We start from the raw sequence: 26,194 nt of genomic DNA, 5'->3' as shown, positions 1-26,194 counted from the left end.
AGAAGGAAATTAAAGTTGGCAGCTCTGCTCAGTATATCAGATCGGAGAGGTGGATTTAAAATATAAATCTTTCTTGCAAGCAAAAATGGACTAAATCTGTGCATACTAAATCCCTCAATATTAAAGAGTAAGTAAACCTAAAACTCTCACAAGCATAAGTACTTTTAAAGAGAAACTCTTGGAGTTGTGCTTCTAGTGCACTGGAGATGATGTCTTGTAATACATTCTGTTCTTTATTCGGTTCTGCTGCACAAACTACGTATAAGGACCAACCCTGATATCTGCTGCACTTGGTACTGTCTGTCCTTTACTTCTAAGAGACTATGTTGATTCAGGCAATTTGGTGCATTGAAAATTAACTCTTTTCCAGCACTATATGTTTCTCATATTCTCTTTGTGTTTTCAAACTCCGTTTGTTGGAGCACTGTTAACAGTGGCTTTCCAAAAGGGCTTGAAATGAAACACTTAAGAACAAACTGTTATGCCAAAGCTGGGAAAAAACATATTATGTGAAGCCTGCTGGCTCGAATGCACCCAATAGAGCTGTACCAGCATTTCTGCAATGGCCTATAAGAAAGAAACAGAAGCAAACGAGGTCTGGCCCTAACTCCCTACTGCAGTTGTGCCTCAGTACAGGGCCGAGGCACAGCCAAGTTAGGATGTGGAAAAGGACTACGTCTACAGACTTGCACAGCATTGTTGTCCTCAAGAGCCCAACCAAGGAACAGAAAACTCAAGTGTCCTGTGCTTTTTCCTCCTCCTCCTCTCTGGTGGTGGTGGTGGTGATGGTGGTAAGAACGTCGGTTTTACATTGCCGATAAGTCACGTACACAAAGTGCCTGGGTCACGAGGCTGGCGCCCACCCATGGCAAACAGGGTTTGCATTAAGCACCGACCTGCTTCTCCTGCTCCCCACTCCCCAAAGCCCACCCTTAGTCCCCATGGTTCAAACCACACCAAAATGAAACGCAGAACGACGAAGACTGGGGATGATGACAACCTGCCCGGAAGGGAGGACAAGACGCCGAGAGCAACGCGCCGTCCCTTGCTCTCCAGACAGGACTATCCACATCTTAAGCAGCTTTTAAAAAATGGTAAAAAAGGGGCCCTGCTCCTCAGCACAGGCATCCAGACCCCCTCGAACCATACACAGAAACAGACAGGTATTACTCGAAACTTTCACCAGCGCCAAAGCCGTAAAGCCGCTCTTTGTTGTAGGTGTTGGGATACAGAAGAGGCAATTTGCTGCAAATAAATATTAAAAAGTATTTCTCTTAAATGCTTGTGATATTCTTGATTTTTTTTTCCTTTTTCTCCAGTCTCAATGTTTTTTTTTTGTTTCCATGTCGCTTTCTCCTCCTGTTGTGCTGATCTTTTTCCCATACATGTGCTCTAGAGTCCGAAGCCGTGTCCTCTCCTCAGCCCAGTGTCCCCCCACACGCCCCCGGCCGAGCTGGTGCCCACCGCGCGCCACTGGGCTCAGATGAGCCATTCCTTTTTGCTCTCGTCGATGGTCTCCGTGAAGTTGGGGTCGTTGTTCATGATGGCTGCATCGGCGCTCTCGGCTGACTCTGCGCCCTTGGCCTCGTTGGTGTGATAGGTGCCCTTGTGGCGGAACATGTAGCGGATGAGGAAGACCAGGGTGCACAGGATGGTGAAGATCACCACGGCGATGATGCCTGGGCCGGGGAAAGGGGAAAGAGACAAGAGTAGGACAGAGAAATGCCACGCGTGCCAGAGATGGAGGCATCTTTGCACACTTTCCAAGCGGGGGTCGCATGCATCTAGCGAGGCCCCATAGCAGCCCCCATGACATGCGTTCCATAGAGGCACGTTTGGGTCTCCGTGCAACACTCAGCTTGGCGCTCAACTCTCTTTTGTAGGGGCATCATGAATTTTACCCTCTTACGCGTAGGTAAGGATGTGCTAGAACAGCACTTCTCCCTTTTTCTAAGCCCTTCTCTCCAAATGCACATCTCCCAGGTGAAGATCTTACCAAGTTCTCAGCCAATAAATAAATAAATAAAATCTCACAATCAGCCAGAAATATTTAATACTGCTCTTATTAGCTGAAGCATTTAGGTATGGCCTGAATTTTGTAAGGAGTGCAATTCTATTCTTGTGGTACTGTAAGGTGTCAAGGTAATAGGGAAAAGTTGTAAGTAGTAACAAAAAGACTATAAAAAAAAAGCACACCCCTGAAACTAGAGTTAAAAACCTGGGTATGGTATAAATCTAGGTATGGAAACATAGACCTTTGAGAGGGCCAAGGGGAAGAAAAAGGAATTTCAAATAGACTGCACATACAACTGTACTCGGTGTTATTTTGCACAACAACAGTAAAAAAACAAAAACAAACACCAGCGTGTCATTTTATCTGCATATAGAGCTGATCAAAAAATACTAGGCTGACTTTGAAAAACAATTTCTGCATCTTTTCAGAATATGATGCAGTGATATATAATTCTGTTCTGAGAGTTATCGTGCAACTCTGATACTGCGGAAGAGGGCACTGAACACTGCATGTGTGCATAAATTTAATCAGGGCCTTTATTTCCGAAGATTGTTGGCCAGCAAGTCTTCATTTAAATGCTAATTCAAGGACAATTTTAGAATTACTTAACCTGGAGAGCTATTTCACTGAATGGGATTACAAGGTGTACAAATTACAGAAGTTGGCCCCTAGAAAACAAGGTGGGATCACAAATGATTTTTGTCAAGAGTGCAACCGAGTGTGTCTGAAATAGTCACATTGAAATGCTATAGTTGGGAAAGCATCCCACCTTCTCATATAAATTAGCTATTCTGTAACTTACATAATTATACCAGAGTAGCTCTCTGCATGGATGCTTAAAATGTGGACTATCAACAAATCTAATATTTAGATTTGGTTAAAGCTACATCGGAGGGGACAAACTAAATGTGAACAAACCATTTTTTTTTTCAGAACAATGTGCCTGAATGGAATGACATAAACTTCTATTTAACTTTGTTCTGGTGCCATTTTCCCACAGAGTTCTTAGCATATATCCTGAACATATTAGGAGCTACAATTCAACCTTCACAATCATATTGAAAAGTATCTTGCAAAAGTAGACATATTTCCTACCTCCAATAATGGCAGAGTTTCTGTTAACCCCATCTCCTATAGCTTGACCGTTGTACGGGAAATCAGCACTGGCTGTAAAGAGGAAATTAAAGATTCACATTGTGAGAGCAGTGAAACTTTATACAGTAGCTCAGAAGTATATCCAACATCCTCAGATAAAACTTAAAGAAAATTGTGATATGTATTTATCTAAAGAAATAAGAAAAAAAATCTTCCACAGCTGAGCTGCATGAAGGAAGCAGGACAGGGCTAGAGCAGTGCCTGGACGGAAGTTTTGCTTTTAACCTCCAGAACCATCACAGACAATTTCCAAAGGAAATCTCCCCTACTAAACCTCTCACCTACGTTTTCTTTGTAGTGAGCCATAGCAACAAGACACTGCACAGACTAAGCAAACCCAAGGAGCTACACGAGTGATTGTAATCACCCTCTTTTGGCACGTGAAACATGACATTGATCTTGAAATAGAAAAAGTGCTAAAGACATTTGAATGGAGATCATTAAAAATAATCAACAAAATAAATAGCGACCTAAGAATAATTCAAGACAGCTATATTTTCATTTTTCATGCATTTGGTGACATTGTAACACTTCTCCTTGACAGGCCGTCGATACGTTCACTTCATCCCAAAACCGGCTACCAATTCAACCGGCTTTGTTAGAATGTAGGAAAAACCTTAATAGAGTTTCTCTGCATCTCAAAACAGCTGTACAGAAGAATGAATGGTCCAACAGGAATTTGTGAGCTAGAGTAACCTCCTATGTGTATACTCTGGAAAGAGTAAGGAAAAAAAAAAAAAGATAAATAAATACCTGGTTCAGTATCAGTGTTTTTTTCTCCCAAAGAACCTTACTGTTCAGGATTATTAATGTTTCCTATAGAGAGATTTTGGCAAAGGGTCCTTAGTATTATCCTGACAACACTGAGGGGGAAAGGCTGGCAGCAGGAGATTAAACACTGCTTTTAAACCTAGCCCGCCTGTTCCTTCGGCAAAAATCATAAAGCCAAATGACTCCTTTAAGAAAAGCCTCAGGTGTGCAAAATTGTAAGGAAATTGCTCTCTCCAATTGTAGCCCCAAACAGGGTCCCTTACCACAGAAGCATGACCACATGAAGTACCAAATCCTATTCCTTGCTTGTATGGTTTTGAGTTGCCCGTGTTTCTCTGCAGAGAAAAATCTTCGGCTCCACAACAATTACAGTTCTGCCTTCCGTTATGATGGTATAGGGAACCCTCTCTTGTTTTTTAAAGATTGTTTTGAGGACAACAGCATGAATGGAGTGTGAAGAAATACCTGCATTGTGCATATAAGTTGTGTAATTCAGACACACTGATTTCTTTCTGACCATACTACAGTTCATTCCTGTGCAATATGAGGTAACTTTGTCTAGAAGACAAATAACAAGATTGTTTTCTTCCTTTGCTGTTAAAATTATGTAATAAAATGAGAAGAGAATGGGTTAAGACAAGCTCACAAAGGGGCACCAGTAAGCCTGATGCTCTAGTAAAAGCACAGAAAAATCTAGAGTGCCCGCCACAGGTTTAAAAAATGAACACCCTAAGATATTTCAAAGTGACTGATCAGATAAAAAGAATATCATTATACTGACTCTCACTTTTCATAGGAGTCTGAATTGCAGTGAGTGGTATAATAACTAGCTCACATGGCTATGATATGCGCTGGAAGTACTTGAGGAGTTGCTAATGGGCAAGTGTGTTCCCTCATTTCTCTATCATCACAGCTGGTAACACCTTTTTCCTGTTCAAATCCTTTCATTAACACGTTGACATTAATTTTAACTACACGTCTCAGCAAGACCTTTCTCACTGCTTTATACCTCAGTAACTTAAAATGATGGCTTGCCCAGAGCAAATAGGTGTTATGGAGCTGCAGTTATTTTATGTAGCTACTCTGCAAAGCCAAAGCAAATTTATTGCTCACAGGGACAGCAAGTGAATTGTGGATGTAATATAGGTGGGAGTTGGAAAGGTATTGGAAGGGTTGGAAGCTGTTTTTTTATATCCTTTCTTCCCACAGTAGTCCCTTGAACTTACTTGATCATACTGTGATCATCCTGAACTTGACCATGTTAAAGGACACATCATGCTTTGCTGTCTCTTCTTTTCACGGACTGCTGTTGATAAGGTGATAGCTTCAATAATTGCTACAGAGTAAAACTATAGAGACTATAAACTAAAGTTTTGCACTCTTTTACTTGCTATTATTAGCTAAATAGAATTAAAGGGACTTTGCATGACCTATAAGGGTGATAAAGGATCAACTACAGAAAAAAAAAAACTGTATTGACCATCATTTTAATGATATTTGAAATTTCAGACTACTACAAAGGTACAGTAGGAGATCTAATATCATCCTGCACATTAAACTCAGTCACTGCTGCAGCCATTGGCGATAATGCAGGACTCACTGGATGGAAAGGGGAGGTAGGACTGGACAAACACACCTGAGTAAGACGAGAAAATTCATGGTGACAGGTATGCTTTATTTACCTGACTGAATGATAGTTTTTGTTCTTTAGAGTAGATAAAATTTTGCAGCATCATTTTTAGAGGGAGAATTTTTACTACAGGTCTCACATAAGTCTTTCACAAATTCACAAAAGGTTTCTGTTAAAGTAGAAATGTAGTCCACAAAGTTGGTGTGGGGAGAGAAACCAACACAACACTATACAGTAAAGGTACTTTGCAGGGAAAGAACAAACTGGGATCTTTCCAGCTAGCAAGCAGTACTGATATCCTGACTATGAACCACCAATGCTGAAGGAAATACACTGAGCACTCGTGAGACAATTCAATTTACCTAATTTTGAATGCATGAATTAGAAACCTTTGACACATCATTTTTAGACTTCTTCTAAGGACAGAAGTCTGTTTCTTTCCACAAATTATATAGAAAAAAAGCTTCCTAAATTAGACAATACATGAATATTAGTTAAGACTAATTATGATTTCACATAAATGTGAACTAGAGAATATAGACCTGGTAATCACAAGGTATGTGAAGCCCCCAGGTATCAAGACATTGATTAAAAATAGAACGACAAGAGAATAAAATAGAAACAAGCATTAGGTATCATTCATTCTTCCTAATTCTCTTTTTAAGCCATACATCCAAGAGGAAAAGCTCTGTGATTCATCCATACGGAGCCTATAAAGACAGCAAGCATTCACAGACACATTAGGATTTTGAGAAAAACCTTGAAACTAATCAGTTCATTAATCTATTTCTCCATGGACTGTAACACAGAGGAAAACAACGACCAGCTCTCTGTCAAGTTATATCAACTCCACCTGCCACATGGGGCTGTACCACTATGGCTACAAAGTACAGACTGCTCCTTATTAACTGCTGTGAATACAGAAACATCATTAACAGCTTGACTCTTGCTAATGAAAACAAATGGGTAGTCACTGGCACATTCCCTATCCTTCAGAGGCCAGATAAGAAAAGAAATTCAAAGCATACAAATGACTAAGTGGGAGCAAACAACTCCACTACACGCTGGTCTGCATCAAAGGTGACCATTGCAACCCGTAAACCCCAGGCCCTTTCTCTAGCTTGTCACCCTGCCAATCTCTACCTCTTCCACTCAACTTTTGCTCCCAACTTGGCCTTGCTCCCTCTCAGCAGAGAAACACAGGACAGCCCATGGCCTTGCTCCGGCCATGCATGTCCTCACTGTGCCAAAGACCCTTCTCAAAACACCCATCCTCTATCACCCAAAAATAAATAAATAAATAAAATAAAATAAAATAAAATCTATTTACATTCCTAATTCTCCAAGCTGAAAATAAGAAAGAAGGAAATCTGCCCCCTGCTTTTTGAGGGATTTAAGAGCAAATCTTATTGGAGGAATGTACTTAGAACCTATCTGAAGTTCCTCTGATATCAGCCTTTCACTTTAAGAACACCATTTCCTATTCTGTCTCCAACAATGCAACATATGGGGGACATGAAATTCACACCATTGGATCAAAATCCACTAATTTCTTCCACCTTTTGCAACCTTCTCAGGGAGAGATTGGGAGAGGGATAGGGGACCAGAAAAATCTTCATAAACCACAAAAAAAGTCTTCTAAAACATTAGTGCTACTTGGGCCAATTACTTAAACTAAGTAGTCAGATATGTTCCATTAGGTCATAACCACTTTGAGCAGTGGTATTTTTGTCTAAGTATTTTTCATTGAACCTCAGGTGTTTTTACTCCCAATTATACTGGTCAGTTTTGATGAGAGAAAGCAGAAACACACAGAGATTATGAAAAATATTAGTTTTTTTTTACTCAGAACAAGTGTTCTTACATATTTATTTTCTGAAATCTTTCCAATTGTATCTTTTTTTTTCCTAATTTGAAATATGTATAAGTTAGTAAAGCCACTGGAATTATGGCTTAATAGAGCTATTGTCCTCTGAACAGCCCTTCTGCACCCAAACATCTGGAATACTGTGGGAAACTAATCAGGGACTACAGAAGAAACAGCAGCTGGATATTTCTGTTAAAGAAGAAAAAAACCACGGGATGAACAATGAAAATGCAAGTAACGAACCAACAAGGACAAGGCTGAGAGGAAATCCAATGTATATTCTATGTGCAATGCACAAGGATGGTGCAAATTTTCACCATTAGACTCCAAAGGGAACAAGCTATGCAGTCAAGATAGTTGTTTCTGAATAGCAGCTCCATTAGCCCTTTCATTTCCTACTGTAGGCAAACTTTTCTGTATGTACTCTTAGATGGAGGAGAAAATGGAATTTTATGAAATTTATGGCTGAGAAGAAAGCAAAATTTTCTTTCTTTTGGCCTTAACACATAATTTTCCTAGGAAACAGGCAAAACCTGTATTTTATTAGGAGACTCATCCTTGCATCTTGATTTCCCCTTTGTACAGTAACTTCCCATTAGCTTTTACACTTGCTTTGCACAACAAGCAATTGTGCAAGGCATGCAGGCAAGACCAAAGCACCTTTTATATTTATTTACTAATGCAGGTACACTGCATAATTTTCTTCAATATTTCAAAATAAGGGAGCAGATATTTAGACTCAACTTGGGTTCTTGCTTATCAGCAGCTTTAAATTCATCACTTTCTAACTGAGAGCTAGTATTTTGAACATTTGCTCAAGTGACAAAACTCCAATTAATTTGCAGCACATTAGAATGCCTACATCCATGAAAAATTAAACTCATCTGTTTTATAATTCCTTGCTGTAATGTCTGAATGACACTGTCTCCCCTTATGATTCCAGACAAAAACTGATAGTATTAGTCATGCTGGCCTAAGCCATCACTTTCATGAAAGTTTTATGAGCAGTGCTTATATTTCACCTGTTAAGGAAGACAAACACTTCCTTTTATAATTAATGTAGAAGATGAAACGCTTTGGTGCTCTCAAAGGAACAGTAGAGTTAAGTGCTGATCAAAGCCTAGCTGCATACAGCTAAACACTGATAATGGACCCACAGGGAATACATGAAAGAAGCAAAACCACAAAAAAATCCAGCCCAATGAACAAGAGACCAACCAACCTTAAGTAACAAATTAGTCTTCATAATGAAATTACTATGTAATGAAGAAGTTCTTCTCCAGTTCTCCATTCCTGGAAGTTTTTGACAGCTACAACCTATAAGAAAAACCACTGAACTCTACTCAGGTTATTGGAAGAAAGGATTCAGAAAGCAAGACCAGGTTCTGCACTTCTAGTATTTATTTTCTTCCTGAACAGGAAAGACTTGAGTTGGAGATGAAGATGGAGTTAGACTAGAGAACTTAATTAAAAGAACTTAATTAAAAAAAAACTATAATGACCCAACTGTAACCCAGAATAACCACTTACATCTGGAATCTAAGAAGTTTTTGGTCTAAGAAGAGGAAAAAGATAGTAGTCACATGAAACCTTCTGACATCCAAATGCTTCCTTCTCTATTTAAAATTATTTTTCTAATTTACACTATCCTGATGATCCCAGGTAAAGTAAGTTATATAGGGAAAAAATACAGTCTTCACAGATAATGACAATTATTCAGATACAAGTTAATATTTCCCGCTTCTTGTCTTTGTGTTAGGTAGCAGCATTAATATTCAAATCACTGCTTATGAAGCAGCTATAAGGCAGGTCTCTCAATCAATACCAGAGGAATTTATGAGTTTGGCAGCTTGTCAGCTGCCTAATATAATGCATACAGTTTCAGAAGCTTCACAGTGAAATTATATATTTTTAAAAGACAAGAGAAAGCTGTGCTTGATTGTGTGAAGGAACTAGATAGGACCAAGGGAGTCATTTTATTCCCCATCAAAGCGAACTTACAGTAATTCAAGTACCATCACTAAGTCATTGAAGGAAGAAGCACTGATTATGCCAAATTTCAGACAGATGCTCTTCCTAGTTAGCTGCTTGACTGAAGCAGAAGAACAGAAACTTAAATTTTTATCACTTACACTTTTGCCTGCAAAAAACACTCAGGGCTTAGAAATCAAGCTGTGGGGTTTTGCTAGACTTAAACCCTGTCTGTCTGATAAAAATGCCGCTTTGAGAAGAAAGCAGATCCTAAGGCATCCTATGGCTCCTAAGGCATTATTTATTTTTAATTTTGCTAGTCCCTAGAAGATGACATTTAGAAACAGAAGCCCACATCATGAACAGAACTTCTTGTGTTCCTTTCCCCTCTGAAATCATTTGCTGCTCAAGGAAGCCTGAAGCAGAGGAGCTTGCTGTTCCTGGGATGAGAGAACCAGCACCAATTCATACAGTAGCACTGATTTTAATCCTTCTTTTGTCAGATTCACCAATGCAAACAGGATATTAAGCTCAATGCGTGCTAATACACACTACTCCAAGTGTCTGTGGTCCAAGTGTCTGGTACTTAAGGAAGGCCTTTTGTTCTTGCATGCGTAACCTGAGATGGTTTTGAGGTCTAAATCTCCCTGGCATAGCCAGTAATGCCTTGGATCCTTCCTGGCCACTGCTCCTTTCTTAAACTCCATGGCATGGAGAATGTTTATTTTTGTGCCCAAATGGACATATCTATAGAAGTGAACCCCCAAAACAGCTTATCTCAAATATCATCACTCTGCCTTCTAATGCACAGGTACCCAAGGGTTAGACCGAAGCATGTGCACCTAACTTTTAGTGTCTAAAAAGCAGCATGATCTCCAACAGTGTATTGCGTATACACTAGTGATACCATCTCCTAGCTGAGATATTGACTTCTCTTTTGGTTTCCAAAGATAACGGTTGAGCAATTAGGGGAGCATGAACCTTATGGCCCATATTCAGCCCTCCCATGCTCTTCTCCTGTCAACACTTGTTAAAGGAAGAATGATGAATTTGTAAGAAAAAAAATCCTTTAGGCAGCTGTCTTGATCTTGAAGACAACATTGCATGCCTTTATACAGTGTTTTTTGCCAGACATGTTCAATGTATTATTCACAGTAAGTTACTGATTCTTAAAAAGCAAGACCTACAAAAATAGAGAAGAGCTTTTAGGGCTTATATTTGTTAAGCCAGACAAAACTCGCATGACCAGAACAAACACTGCAGAACTATAGCATTTAATCCTGCTCTATTTAATTCTTAACACAACATTGGAGATACTAGTGCCTTAATTAAATCCTGTGTTAAACACTAGATTCTGTTTAAACTTAGAATAAATGTGTTTTACATCTACATAGTGACATGGCAGGTTAGAAGGATTTGCTAAAGCAGTGTTTGCAGGTTTGTATGTACCTTGCTTTTAGTGGCATCTCTTGTGATTTTATCAAATTTAGGATCTGGTAGTTTTGAAAGTTGGAATATATTTTACCTGAAATGGAGAGATACACACATGTAGAAGGTTTCTTTTATTTCTTTATTTAATTGAGAAACTTTTGGAAGTGAAACTGCAATAATAAGCTGAAGAACCTTTACCTTGGAGGAAAAAAAACACATAAAGACTGAACACTCTCTTCAGTAATTAGTATGGCCTATTTTGAGTACAAGGTTTTTTAGGTTTGAAGGTTTAACTACTACAAAAACTATTCATCTTTTTTATTACTTTATCTTTTGTTTCCTTCCCTAAATCAAGCACAATGTCAGTTATCCATGACATACATCCCCGCTAATCTAAATTTAGAGATATATTAAAAAACCTTTAATGGTTAAGACATGTAATTGTAATTTATTTTGAAGTATATGCCAGACAGGTAATCCACTGCGTTTAAGCAACATGTAAAGGCAGGACAAGTCATTTTTATGTAACAATGTCACCGAACATACTCTTTTTTGCCTGGTTGCTGCATTTCTTTTGATATAACCAAGGCAAATTGGATGGTTTCACGTGAGCTGAGATAATGGATTTGGGAGAAAAACACAGGAAGGGCTGGGAACTATGTTGTTGATCTGCTTGTTTTCAGGTATTGTTTTTTTTTTTTTTTTTCCTCCCCCAAACCATCAAAAAGTCACCTTCTGGAAAAGAATGACTTGTTGAATTCTCGTGCTTCACCACTACCAAGAAAGCATAACCATGGCAACAGGAAAAGACTACACATTATCAAAATACTTTCAAGCAGAACAAGGGACTGGTTTAAGGTAAAGTGCAGCAACACAGCAGAATGCCAGCCGTGGAGGAGGAAAGCAGGCAGCTTTCTAACAATGAGAGAAACAATTTAGAGAACTGAGAAATCCCAATACTGTAAATTTGAAATATATGCTATTTCCAAGCAAAAAAGTAGAAGGAGCGGAACAATGAACTGAGAGTTCATTCATGCTGGGAATTCATCAGCAAGCTTCTCCTCACTGAAATTCTGAGCTTGTGTGTAAGGGTCACTGGCAAATGACTGACTGATGTATATCTTTATGGTTTATCTCTTAGTCTCTCTATAGGCATCCAAAATTTTTTGCAGCTACCAAGAAGTGTCCGTATGGTAACCACAGAAGAGCATTTAAGGCAAATATTTCATGTAGGTTACCTGTCAGGCAGAACCTGCTTAGCATCTCCTGGTAATTACTCATAAGATCTGATCCAGTGTTGCAGTTTAGAGGTGAAAGGGTTATTATATTTGTCTTCTAGTGTAATTGTCCTAGTTAGCCACTGATCTTTGATCCTCTCCTACAACATTTTTCAATCCTCAAAGTTCAGTGTGACAGGATTTGAGAAACAAAGCTATAAATCTACACTTAAACCCAAACATGAATCAGGAGAAGGTCAGAGTATGTGACAGAATGAAACTTAAACCATATGATACTTGCCAGACAAAGTTCACAGAGGATTCATAGAGGATATTTTTTCTCTTCATTTTCCCCCTCAATTCTTATGTTTTGTTAAAACCTATTTAAAATTAAACCAGTGTTATGCTAATAAATATGCTAATAAAAATTACAGAAAAGTGCATATATGAAGTGACGAACACTTAGTAACTGCTATTTTCATAGCCATGTTCTTTGTAAACATTTCTTTGTGAAAGAATGAGTGTGAATGTTTTGTGGGTTTTGCTTTAGCAGAACCACAAGCATTTCTGCGAGTTACAACAGAGCTCACTGTCTTTGCTCCTCTGGCCAGCTCAGTAGAGGAGGAAAATCACAGTAAGAGCACTGTGAATACGCCAGTTCTAGAGCCACTGGGACTTCTATTTATTAGTCCAGTTTTTCATTTTCTCTTTTCACACACTTTATGTTAGAAAGCCTCTTAATAAGGTTTGGGAAACATATAAAAAGAACGTTGAGTGCAAAATACCAACTTGCTGGTGTGAAATGACACTAAAATAAACACTGTCATTCACCAGTCATCAAGATCGTCTGTGTGCGAGTCCAAGGTTATGCCATCTACGGTATATACTTTTTCTGAGACTGAAACAGAGCCAGCTGTGTCTGATCGCCAGATATACTTGTACGAAGACTGAGTTGTTCTTAGTTGGTAAATGGAAGGAGTTGCTGTGACCACCTTGTTCTTTATATTGTGGAAATATAACTGCAGACTTGTGAATTAAAGTTTTGACCTGGCCTGAAAGTCTTGAAGTCCCTTAGTAGAAAATCATGAAGCAGTATGAGCTACTTGACTCAGCACAGCTTCCAGAAGGAGACTGAGCAACCTAAGGACAAGAGTAGCACCACGAGGCTGGGGCAAACAGGAGCTCCCTTCTCAACACCTGGAGCTATCAGGAACAGCTTGACTGTCTCATGTAAATCCAGCTGTAGTCTGTAGTCAGAAGCATGAGATATAACCTCCAGGTACAAACTGATTTGAAAATTCCAGATAGGAAAAAAACAAAAGGATAGAAAGATTTGTGATGAAAAATTCAAGTGGGAGATTGCATGTTACAAACGAGGAGGAGATGCACTGAAATCTTACAAAGAGATAGCTGCAAGGAGGTAATGGAAGCTTTTACAACATGGTATTGCTTGTACATCATCAGTACAGAGTTTGGGACTCTCAGCCCTCCAACATCTCCCCTCTCATTATAAAACTCTGACCCAATTAAAGAGCTGGAAGGAAACTCTATAAGGAATTGCTTGGTATTGCTTGACTTTGGGAAGAAAAAAATGTATGACTTCAGCACATGTTTTAAAGACACACATAGATCTGTGTCCTGCTGTCTTACCAAGATTGATGGATAGATACATCCCCAAATACCCTGAGCAAAAAATAATTGGAAGCAAGCCATCACAGACCCAGTTTTCCTTTTAATTTACACCAGCAAAAATGAAATCAGAATCTGGCCACAACATGATACACTTCACTATATAAGCCTGAAGGGAAGAGAGATTTTTTTTTTTGATCTATCGGAAGCAGCAAGATTAAAAAAGAAAAAAAAAACCACATTCTAAAGTAAGGAGTAATGTATACTATCAAAGACTGTCAGCCACAAAGTCGGATCAGATTGCTAGGATCAGCACATCATTTTTGCTTTTCATTTTCAGAATGAGTTGAATGTGCTTGTTCTTAATGGCATTTCTCATTAAACATGGCCTAAGGAAAGCAGGCATTTCAAGCATGGAAAAACAAATCAGCAGTTTATAAATACTACATATTATAATATACGTATAAATACTACTATAAATACGCCTAAAATTAGAATGCATATATATTTTTGGATGAGGCTGACTAGAATATTTTCACTTATTAGCAATCCAAAATAAGAAATGCTACCATAAGCAACATTTTCATCCATACCAGTAGCCCCTCACTTGCACTGCTACAGTAGCTAGCTAGCTATCACAATAGCTAGGTCCAAAATGAAGATTCAGTTATCACAAAGCTAAAACAAATTATAAACAAATGAGAATGTTGAAACTCCCTCATACTGAATTAAACTCTGCTAAGATTTAACGCCTTCTTAATGCCTCAAGCCTGGAAGCTTGTTCTGATAGGTAAGAATGTGCCAGAGAAGCAGGATACAAGGCACTATGAACCTGAAAGTTTGCTGTCCGTCCTATTCTATAATGTGGAGGCAGCAAACAAACTTGCACATATTTTTTTGAAAAGAATACGTGTAAAATGCAGATACATCATGAACGCGGGACATAAATGAACTAAACTCTAATGTGAAGGTGCTGGGGAGAGCTAAACAAGTCAGTGCTGCCTCTTGCTACCACAAGGTAACGTTGCTCCACAAACTTAATTGTGATTAAAAAAGTGCACTTAGAACTAGCAGAAATTCTCCTGTATTCCAGCTTTGTATTTCATGCTGCAATAATTGCCCTACAATAGTCAATAAACTGCTTCACTGAAATCATTTTTCCTTTGAGGGGAGGGTGGATATATTCCTTCCCTGCATTCTGGTCAAGTGACTCACCCGAATCTAAATGCCACGGGTCTGTAGCGGCCGACATGGGTGGGATTGTCAACGGAGATGCGCCGCAGTTGGACTCTACTAGTTCTCCTTGGATGTGGACGTGAGAGGAGATGTTGGTAGGTCTCAGAGCTGCTTTGAGTGGAGCGATCTGGTTGAACTGTACTCTTGAGAGGCAGCCAGTGAACCCCGGTGTGTTGTATTTATAGATATCTTGATCGATCTTCCCAATTTCTGTTGAAGAATTAGAAAGAAAAGATTAACCAATAAAATTCACTGTGCACAGCACATAATTCCCTGAGCTGAATTCCAAAATCTCTTTCAAGGGTCTGAACCCATTTCAGAGCTTGCCAGATTTCTTCACATTTCATTTCAGATTAAAGCTGGAAACCTTCAGGCCTTGATGGGACCTGGTTTCACTGCTATACTGTCATTACAAAGCAAGGCTTGGGAGGAAGAAGAAGCAGAGTGTGAAAGATCGGAAAAATCTCTTCTGCAAGAAGTGACAAAGGAGAAATTATAGGGGTAATCCTTGTCAATTTACCTATTTCCCACATGAAACAACTGCTACTCCTTCATTCCTTCATTCAGTCCCTTCTCCCTGCAGCTCCCTTTTCTTCCCTATCTCCTCACTAAAACATGAAGCCCATGATGGAAAAATAGCCTCTCTCTCTCTCCCTCCAGTTTGCTTCCACGGGGAATCCAGCAGAGTGGCACAAAAACATACGCCAGGAGATGTCAAAGGCTCTTCATGAGCATTTTGGATGCGGGGCATATCACAAGTTCTTGTTGCCAGTTAATACGCAAACTGGTAGTTAGAATTCATTAATAGAACATAGGACTGACCAGACCTTTGTTTTCACCATAAGCAAGCAAACAAACAAACAAATAAATAAGACTCTCCACCAAACCCAAGGAGCTTGCTTTTCTTTAAAAAAAAAAAAAAATAGTTAAAGCAATCTCCAGAAGAATAACCAGAAAAGTGCAGCACACAGCCTCACTACAAAGGAATTTGCAGATCATTCACAGCTGTTTTACTCCTCCAGGGACATGAGATAGCATTAAATACTCTTCCCGGCATACACCGGCATACACCGATGCAGAGGCAAAATCTTTGTTCATTCAGCACCAGCTGCCTGCAGCAGGGAGTAGCATTTCAAAGCAGCACTACAGTCAAACTGAATATTCACATTGCAGTGAGGAATTCAAGTTCATTTCCTCTGTGACAGTAAATGCAAATGAATCACAGCAGCATCACATTCATGCTGGACTGCAGCATCTGACTCCGGAGCCTCGGAGAGCACTGCGTGCTTCTGCTCAGTTTTCCTTTCCCTGGATTCTCCCAAGAGAGGTGGGAGGAGGAAGTGGAGAAGAGATTTATTTTAAGAGTTGGGCAAGTGCTGGCAGCCAAAGCACACTTGGGTTTTAGTTTTACTATGCAAAATTCAAATAGGAGTTATTAGCAAGTGTGTTAGTGTGCATTAGCAAAGCACACTAAATCATTTGGACAAGCCTGTGGTCAGTTCTAACTGACCTGGGATCAGTTATTTACAGGCAATGCGGTTTGGCCTTCTGAGAGAGCTTCCTAAAATCTGCCATGGTTCCCAATACCCTAAGGGTAATAATCCCTAAGAACAATAATGGTTCTACCTCAGACATATGTACATGGAGTTTCAAGGCTCTAAACTAGGCAGAGCATTTCAAATGAGGTTTGTATTTGGGGTTTACATAGTAAACACGAGCATGTGTGGGCATGACAGGAGGAATTAACACGATGAGAGCTGGAAAAAAGGAAGGTGCATAATCTGAAAGTTTATGAAATCCTAATGAAATCCTTATGTGAGCTGCTCTATGAGATTTGTTCCATCCTCCCCAGTGTCCCTTCTCCTGCCCATCTGGCAATGTACTCTTCCTCTGCTCATGTTGCCTTTATCAGCATGGCAGCCCCATTTCACAGGCTGTCAGTGAGCAGTGACTGTCACCTGCGACAAAGTGCAAACATGCTCTGGAATTGTCTGGAGATAGATTAAATTCATTTAAACCATGGCATTAGTCACACGGTCTTTCATTCAGCCCGTTCCCTCTCAGAAAAGTTGCCTGACTGAACAATCCCCTTCCTAAATTCAATACTGAAATAAGTATACTCATCTATATACACACATTTTCCTTATTTAGTGTACAGAAGCTGTAAAGAAGCTTTTGTGTATTTGAATGCTGCTTGTAAACCATAAGACTCAGGGATGGACAAGATTCATACCTGACTGCAATACTCACTGTCCCCTACTCCAATACAATATTCATGGTACATACAAATGAACCCATGCAACATTTAGAAATGTTCATCAACTAACTAATAGAAAAAAAAAAAAAGAACTAATCACTTTAATTAACAGTTTAGGGATAGCCTTTTATTCATCTTTACTTAGATTTGGTGGAACTTCACCCAGTAATGCTAATAGCTTTCCACCAGTTCCTCAGTGACAATAACAAATATCCTGAGTACAACTGTGCTACTTCGGCACTACTCGTCTGTAACTCAGTGAACAGTAAGAGATGGATATTAGCTCCTGTAAGAAAGGAAGGAAATAACAAAAATAATGAGCTTTATTCAAGGTGTCTTACTTTTTTTAAAAAACACTCCACAAATGATAGCTATGAAATGTCACCTCAAGTAATTTTGTGATTGGCTCACAATGCATCAACAGTATCACAAGATGGATCAAGTGAATGTTTCGTGTTGCAGCTGTGAACAAGCCCCTTTCCCTGCAAGTCCCGTGGGTCTCTGCACACTACTATTCTCTCATGTTAGTCCATTACACTTTGTCTCCCTGTGTACTTGAGCCTGCTATAAACTCGTCCTTGGGGATCACAATGATTGCATAATGAAATATGCCTTTGGTGCCAGGGCTAAAATTCGATTTTCCCTCTATAGCAATGGGGAAAAAGATGAATGTCACATTATGTAAAATACAGGGAAATGTACACTGCAGCTGTTTTCCTTTGTTTTAATTTTTAGCACATAAGCTAGTGCAAAGCCATGTAAATTAATATTACTAGTGTTATTACAGCATCAGAAGCGATCAGTTCGGATGCAGCAGTGTTTTTTTTGGCATTCTACCTACCCACAAGCATCTCTGCATCCAATGAAAAGACTTCTTAAAAAAACCCACCATACTCAAAGGCTAAGTTTCACTTCTGTTTTTAACTGTTTACTCCCTTGACCGCATAATCAACCAACTTGAGAGGAAGACCATGAATATAAACCAAAGGCCATTCTATTAAATCCATTTTAGCACAGACTGTCTTTAATATACAAACATTTAACACTGAACATTTTCAGAATAGCTACACAACTGCCTACTCAGATTAAGATTTTAAAAATGGATATAACTAACACATATAACACTAAGAACTTCAGTGCTGTTGCCACATTTTTTGTGTGCTATAATTCACTGAAATTAGATTTAACACCAATTATTTGTTATTTATGCTTTTTTAGGCCAAAAAAAGCTATTGGAATTGAATTCTCAGTTTTTATTTCAGTGCTTATTTTTCACAGCTATGACAGAAATATGCCACATATTGATGAACAGCATTACTTCTCAATTGAAAATTATGCCCTATTAGTTTTTTTTCAACCTGGGTAAAAAGATGCAAAGAACAGTTTTTCCTGAGCATGCTAATGACATGGGTGTTGCAGATAGTTAGGGAACGGCGGCCGGAAGATATCGTGCTGTACGGAAAGATAGGGCCCCTAGTAGCCAATAGTGTTTAGTCTATGGTGTAAGCAGACGGATGTGACGTTGTAAACCTAGATATATAACACCTTGTTTCCCATCAATAAAGGCCATTTGCCGTCCACCACATTGCTGTCAACTAGCTGATAGCCCGAGTGGTTTGGGGGTGGTCGCCGTGCCGTCCCTGAACCAGGTCGCTGCAGCCATTTGAACTGCAACACATGGGGCACCATTAACTAATGAGTGTACAACAAGTTGAAATTCATTATCCTAGGGATCCGGAAAAAAAAATTAAAAAAGCAAAAATACATTGCATATTAGAAAAGAAATAACTGGATGTAAGTATCACAGAATGGTTGAGGTTAGAAGGGATCTCTAAAGATCATCTAGTCCAACCCCCCTGCTCCAACAGGGGGGCACACCTAGAGCATGTGGCACAGGGTGGCATCCAGGCAGGTCTGGAAGATCTCAAGAGAAGGAGACCCCACAACCTCTCTGGGCAGCCTGTTCCAGTAATAATCATAATAATCATATAAGTAAAAGCAATAATCGTATAAGCAGCATACAGAAATCCTGGTGAGTCTATACTCATCACTTAGGTTAGCTGTTTTTTAGGAGCTTTTAACTTTGCTATGATACCTGAAGATGCAGAATTGTGACTCATGCCCAGGTACTACTGCAAGACAAACAATTTGGTTCAGATTATCACCAAAACCGACCCAGTCAGTGCTCAGTTGACGTGTACAAGCAGACGTGTGTCAAAAAGAGGAACCATTTCAGGCCATTTCTTCCCTCTCCTCTCTACTTTACATGTTTACCTCTGACACATCTATCTACAGGGTAGCTGAAAGGGCTGCAGGACCTCTGTGGACAAAAAAGTAGTGTGTTTTTCATAGCACTGCTCTGCTCAATTCTAGCACTTGCATTTGGGATGGGTTTCTAGCATCACTGAAAAAGACTAGAGAAAAATGGCAGCCTGATTTAACAGAAACAAGTAACACATGCTTGATCCACTGCACTGAACAGGTTTTTCATAGACAAAACAGCAATGCTTTCTATTTATGTAAAATTCCCTGCATGAAGATCATAGAAGGAATCACATATACAGTGAGCTGCAGCAAACAAATAAAATCCAGGAGAATATTGTGCCAGACCACTATAACCTTTCCACGTGTCGAAAGACAGCCGTGGCTGTCCCTAAATTCAGAAAGAGAGAGAGGAGAAAGATTCGGGTGTTATGAAGGAGGGAAATACCCTCTCTGCAGGAAAATACTCTTTGTAAACTACTATGTTTTATGAAGCATATACACTGAACATCTATCCAAGTTGCTCTGTCATTGCATTTTTTTTTTCTTTCAAAGGACTCTGAAATGTAGATCAATACAGGAAGTTATAACAAATTCTGAACCTTGCATAGTATTCAATACATTCAGAGGGGGATCAAGTCACCCATTCATCATGACTTACATTCCATTAGGAACTAGAACTTGAAGTAGTTTTTGCATATGTGCAACCATTTTATGTAATAAATATTCTGTTAAAAATTTCCTTAGAGTTTGTTGTGATGCCCTTCACAGCCAAAAGCAGCCCTATCTAAGGCATATCTAAGTAAGTATAGCAAGATTCTCTGTAAATTTTACAGACATCTAGTATTCTTTCTTTTTCGTGGTTGTAAAAGCTCTGTCCAAAGTAGCACATAGTGAGAAAAGGACAAGAAAAGCAATGTATACTGGACTGATTTTGGTTGCGATAGAGGATGCCTTTTAAGCAGAAGTCCCAGCAGCATAATCACAGCTCTTTCAGTTCAATTTCACTAAATGCTCCATCTTATACATTTAAAACAAGACAGTATTTGAATTTTCCTTTCAAAAATAGTGAAAAATCCTGTCGTTAGGTTTGAATTCAATAATCAATCTAAATGTGCCCAGTTACAAGAAGAAACTTGAGTGCTTAACAATCCTGGAAATACAGTAGCCATATCAATAATATCATTCTGTGGCAAAACCATATATCTCCTATTCCTGGCTAGAAATTTCCAGGATGCTCTTCTATTTCATTTAAGAAAGCCTCCACTCAGTAGGTAGAAAGAGGTAATCCATTATAAATCTTTATAACCTTCAGCTAGCTGTACTAAATTGAGCCTAAATCATCTCTCTGGAACACTATAATAGACTGCATAGGTGAATTCATTGATTCAATTAAATGAACCACTAATTGCTTTCAGGTCAGCCCTAGCAATAGATTTTCCTCTGCAAAATAAAGCATCCTGTGTTCCCTTGTCCCAGGTACTCTGAGAGATATCTCATTACATTGCCCCCTGCTCAAAGATCAGCCCAACAGGCATCTTAAGTGGTTCCACGTTACTGTATCAGGCTTGGCATAATAGAAAGCAGCTTAAAGGCCCCTGGGAGGAAGCTATTGATTTCCAGAAGTCCCAGTCCCCCAAGACAGCTAAAGTGTCTTCTCGCACGCACAGTATCTGACGCCTTGCTGGAGCGGTCCAGCACAGCAGCAAACCCTGGCACATGCACTCAAGGACTGTCAGGGTGTAAAAAAAAGAGAGGAAAGAAAAAAAAAAAAAAAAAAAAGGCTTTGATCACCTACAGCATGCAGTCAGAGGGAGAACATACCTGGGGAGGCGGATGTCTGCTGGAGCAAAGCCGCAGGGCTCAAAAGCGCATATTGAATCATAGAATCATAGAATCGTTAAGGTTGGAAGGGACCTCTAGAGATCATCTAGTCCAACCCCCTGCACACGCAGGGTCACCCAGAGCACGTGGCACAGGACTGCGTCCAAGCGGGTTTTGAAGGTCTCCAGGGAGGGAGATGGGTTGAGGGTTGTTAAGCACCCAGCTGGGGGTAAGCAGAGGGTAAACTAAATCCTGATGCTTCACCTAGTTCTTCCAACAAGTGTCCTGAAGTACCTGTACCTCAAGTACCTGTTCAAATACCTGTTTTATACACTGGTGATTCTTCTCACTGCATCAGAGCAGTGCTTCTAGAAAACATATCCAAAAATTACATAATACTAAACTGTGCAAATAATTTGTGCTATATGAGCTATTCTGAATACCCACAATGTGAAACAGACAAGCTAAAATCCCAGGAGGGTGTTTAATGAAGTTGCAGCAGTGAAAAGGCAGGAATCTTTGGGCAGGTATGAGCCCTGAGCTAAATTACAGTGAAGACCTGCCACACCATCCTCAAAATTCCCTTGGCTGTTATTTCAACTTCTGATTAAACTTCAACCAGCAGTACAGACCAAATATAAAACAAAAGGAACTTATTTGGGCCATTCCTGAAAGCAGAGCTAGCGCATCCTGCTCTTGAAACACACACAGGACAAGATGCTTCTCTGGGAGGACAGGGCTATGGGAAGGTGGCTGCAAGCACGCACCATGGCGAGAATCTCTTCCTTTTTACAAAGAGGGACAGCTTGGACAGAAGAATTTTGCTTCGACAGTGTCTGTACAGCCAGACAAACTCACTGACTGTGGGTGAAATACTGAGAGGACCTACTTGTGGTGCATTGAAATCCTGTCCCAGAAACCCAAGTAAATGATATTAGCAGGGCAGTCCCAACCAAACTGGTTGGGCAGCAGCAGTATATAGTGCAACGTACTAGGAGTATTAACTGATGATACAAAGTTTTTAATAACTGGAAGCCTGAGAAATGAAGCCTGGCAATAACAGTGAACACGACTTCTTCAAATGTACAAATATTTTATTCACATTTTGCTACTGTCTCACTGCAGAACTTCTAGCCAGTCACACCAGCTATTCAAATACTTGCAACAAACTCATCCCTCTCTATTGGCAGCACATGGAGAATTCCCCCAGCATCTACCTGGGATGGCATTACGCCTAATTCACTTTAAGTGTTTTGAGATATACATAAAAAAAAAAAAAAAAAAAAAAAGACAACAACAATGGTGGGCATAACTTTTAAACAATTAAAAAAATCCAATGGATACCTTGGGCTTTGGAAAGGTCACTGAGCATCACCAAGTGATGTGGGGAGTCTTCTACAGCCGACCATGGATGGTACTACCATCTCTTCATAAATTTGCGATGCATTTTAATTCTCTTGTCTAACCATTCTCCTCTGGCACCAGAGACAAAGAAAACCTCAGCCTGCAGTTTAAAGCAGGAAACCTAGGTATATGGAAAACTAAAAAGAAACGCGATCCACCTAGATGGTGGTCTGAAGTGACAGCAAGGGGCACTCATATCATTCAGCCAGGTTCTAGCCCTTACCTTAAGCACAATCCCTCTGAAAGGATATTGAAAATCCTTTGACTGATAAAAGTAGTGCTCAGTATCTTGTGATTTACCCCAAGATGCAAAAATCAGCACTTTTAAAGGTTAAAAAAAAAAAAGTCTAAGCATCTGACAAAAGAATCTTTTTTTTCCTACCCTATACTTTCTTCACTTAATAAAAGAGCAAACCTGGAGGGCAAAAGGAGAGCAACCCCCACCACAAAGAGCTAAACATTTCAGCTACTTTCCCTTTGTAGGTAGATCCCCGATTGGAGGGAGGGGAGGGGGATGATGAAGAAAGGGAATTAGCAGATTTTCTGTTCAAACCGAAAACAACTGACAAAGCACCCGAGTCTTTAGCACCACAGCTATTGCTGTCAAAAAATAAGAGTTGTTGCTATAGACAAAGGAGCCTCAGAACTGGGAGGGATAGTGCGTTTCAGCAGGATTTATAAGTTCCCCGTAAAATAAAGCTCATGATAGATAATCTACACAGGGTTTCATAAGCCTCAGGGCAGAACATAAACACAACATATAGGAAGAGCGTTACTGTGCAAAACGAATATGCAGCCTCATTCATACGGTTTGTCTAAAATAAAGCACAAGAGCATAATGCTTTTATGCTTTATGGAGGCTGGCTGTAATGGAACTCAGAAAATGCTTTTCAGGCCAGGAAATAAATAAATAAATCAAACAAGATTCTTGCAATGTGTCTTGGACAAGTTCCAATCCATTTAGTTAATAATATTTGTTAAAAACTGACTATATTAACTAATTATATTAAAATAATACAATTTTAGGCTGAATACCACTTCTGTCATTTAACTCGTGCCCCTGTATGGCCATTTGCAAATGCCTCTCATATTATGCTGTATGTTGTACACCACCAGCCTCTAACACCTTAATAAAAGTTGCCGTCTCATCATAAAAGTAGATAGGTTGAAATTGCTTTTCTTTCCTCCTTCTTCCTTTGCTTATTTTATTGACTCACTTGAAAACAGGGACAAAGTTAGAGTAGCCATTTGAATCAGGTATTTGATACAAATCAAAACCGAAAAAAAAAACCATCTTTTTTTTTTTTTTAGTTATATATTATGTATGCCTTTTATTTCCCTTCTGTATTCTTAAATAGGTTTTAAAGATAAAATATCTGAAAACTGTTCACCAAGACACCACTTTTAGGAGTGTTTGTACCATCAAGATACAACTTTCCCATCAGTCCCACAGGGCTTATCTTTAAATTAAAAAGAAATCCACAGCTCTCACACCTACCACGTCTGATTTCTACTCAACTTGAGTCGCAAACAAAATTTCTTTTGGAACTGACATTTTTTCCAAGGAGACAGACACTGGCAAGGTGTGCAAAACCTAATTCCCAAGCACTGGAAACTGAAGTCAGTCATCAAAAGCCTGAAGCAGCAAGAAAATGAGAAGCCAAATCCCAGCAAAGATGAGAACACTGAGACTTGGCTGATGCAGAAAAAAAACGCAAGACTTTTGATTTTTTTTTCTTTGTCACATATATGCAAAGTTTAACAGATAAACTGGGGATCAAAGGAAAGCAAAGTGGGCTTGATGTGCTGCGGGGAGAGGGGAAAAATGTAGGAGTGGACCTGAGACTTAACCTTTGCACCCTGTTGGACGGGGCGTGCCAGCCTGAAGCCTTCTCCTGGCCTCAAGCAAAACGCCTCCTATGAAAAGGGGCAAAACAGCCCGTTTTAACCACCCTGACCTCCGAGCGCCGGTCACGGGCGGCGAGGGCACCTCGCTCCTCACGGCACTCCGGCTCCTCAAGGCTTCGTGAGCAGCAAGGACCCCCCACACCGGGCTGCCTCATGAAAAACCGCACGGGGTTGTTTTGAGGAGAGGGGGACCAGGCTGCAACAATAACTCTACGTGCATGAGGCATCTATACAATAAATGAATAAAAGATCGGCATTATAGGATATCATGCCACCTATAGGATAGAGATATATTGAAATAGTACGTTAAGCCAGTTCAAGATTGCTAGAGACAAGAAATACTGCAATTTTTTCCTTTTTTTTTTTTTTTTGTCCTTACGTTTTTCTTTAGATAAGACTTCAAACGTTCAGTTTCACACCAACTGGATCAGAAAACGGGCATGCCCAGCAATAAATAAATAAATAAATAAAATATAGAGATATTTAAAACAAACAAACAGAAAACCCAACAGCCTTACAGGTGGGTCGAAGCACCGGCGCGGGAGGACGATGGGGACCGGCTCGTGCCTTCCTCCCGCTGCAGCCGCCCTGCCGCACCAGCCAGGCGCCCGAGCCGCCCGCACGCAGCCCGCTCCGTGACCGCTTTGTGCGGGGTGGCGGGGTCCCCTGCCCGGCCCCCTCTCCTCGGCCCCGTGTCTGTGCCTGTCCCTGTCCCCCGACCCCGTGCCCATGCCCACGCCGCGGGGAGAGTTCACCTCTGCGCAGAGAACGGGCGCCAGCTCGTCACAGCAGTGGGATCTACGCCAACTCCGAGCGACTCTCCCTCCTCCCGCCTGCCTCACCTGCCCTTTTTTATCGTGTCTTTTTTTCTTTCCTTCTCCCCTTTCCTTCCTCCCCTTCCGGCCCTCCCCTGCGAGCCGGGGGCGTCGCTGCCGCGCAGCTCCCTCCTGCAGCGAGGGAGGGGGCGGAGAAGCAAATCCTCGGCGCGGACTTGGGGGGGGTCTGGCTGCTTTCTGGAGGTTTGGAAGGAGAGCAGCGTCACTTTTTACATCCTCACCTGCCGCCTCGGCTCTGTGTGAGCAGGCGCCGGGAACGGCTGCCAGAGGCAGGAAAGGAGAAGAGCTGAAGGGACAGACACAAGCCGGGCGTTGGAATAGAGACGTAGTGATCCATAATAGGGGATTGCAGAACAGTTGAGGGATGCTTGCTCAAGCAGGGTCATGTTGCCCAGGTGGCTATTGAATATGTCCTAGTATGGTAACCCCTCCCCCCCAGGTCACCCCTCCAGGCTGGGCAGGTCCAGCTCCTCGAGCCTTTCCTTGTAGGAGAGAAGCTCCAGTCTCCTGGTCATCTCTGTAGCTCTGCACTGGACTCTCTCCACGTGCCTCTTGGACGAGGGAGCCCAGCACTGGACGCAGATCCCCAGATGTGGCCTCTCCAGGGCTGAGTAGAGGGGCAGGATCATCTCCCTTGACCTGCCACCCATGGGTCCCCAAGGGATGCATCCCAGGATGGCTAGACCTTGTCACTGTCATCTCCTATTGCCTTGTCCCACTCCTACTTCCACATTGTGGTGGAGCCCATGTGGATACAGGCACTGCCTGGCTTCAAAAGAGGG

General features: G+C 40.6%; 1 protein-coding gene across 1 annotated transcript in view; it reads right to left on the bottom strand.

Moving 5' to 3' along the window:
• Positions 1-1,444: 1,444 nt before the first annotated feature.
• LOC104570061 (contactin-associated protein-like 2) overlaps positions 1,445-26,194 on the bottom strand; it is a gene marked incomplete at its 5' end in the record, with an annotated part of 102,264 nt that continues 77,514 nt past the window's right edge. The window contains 3 exons of the mRNA XM_088522390.1: positions 1,445-1,679; positions 3,110-3,181; positions 14,901-15,131. Coding sequence (XP_088378516.1) covers positions 1,480-1,679; positions 3,110-3,181; positions 14,901-15,131 — 503 coding nt within the window. The remainder of the gene's footprint in view (positions 1,680-3,109; positions 3,182-14,900; positions 15,132-26,194) is intronic.

The sequence above is a fragment of the Tinamus guttatus genome, unplaced genomic scaffold (genome assembly GCF_059628265.1).
Source record: "Tinamus guttatus ecotype Peru unplaced genomic scaffold, ASM5962826v1 Tinamus_guttatus_pri_ptg000151l, whole genome shotgun sequence".
NCBI lineage: Eukaryota > Metazoa > Chordata > Aves > Tinamiformes > Tinamidae > Tinamus > Tinamus guttatus.
This window is presented reverse-complemented; position numbering and strand designations above follow the sequence as displayed.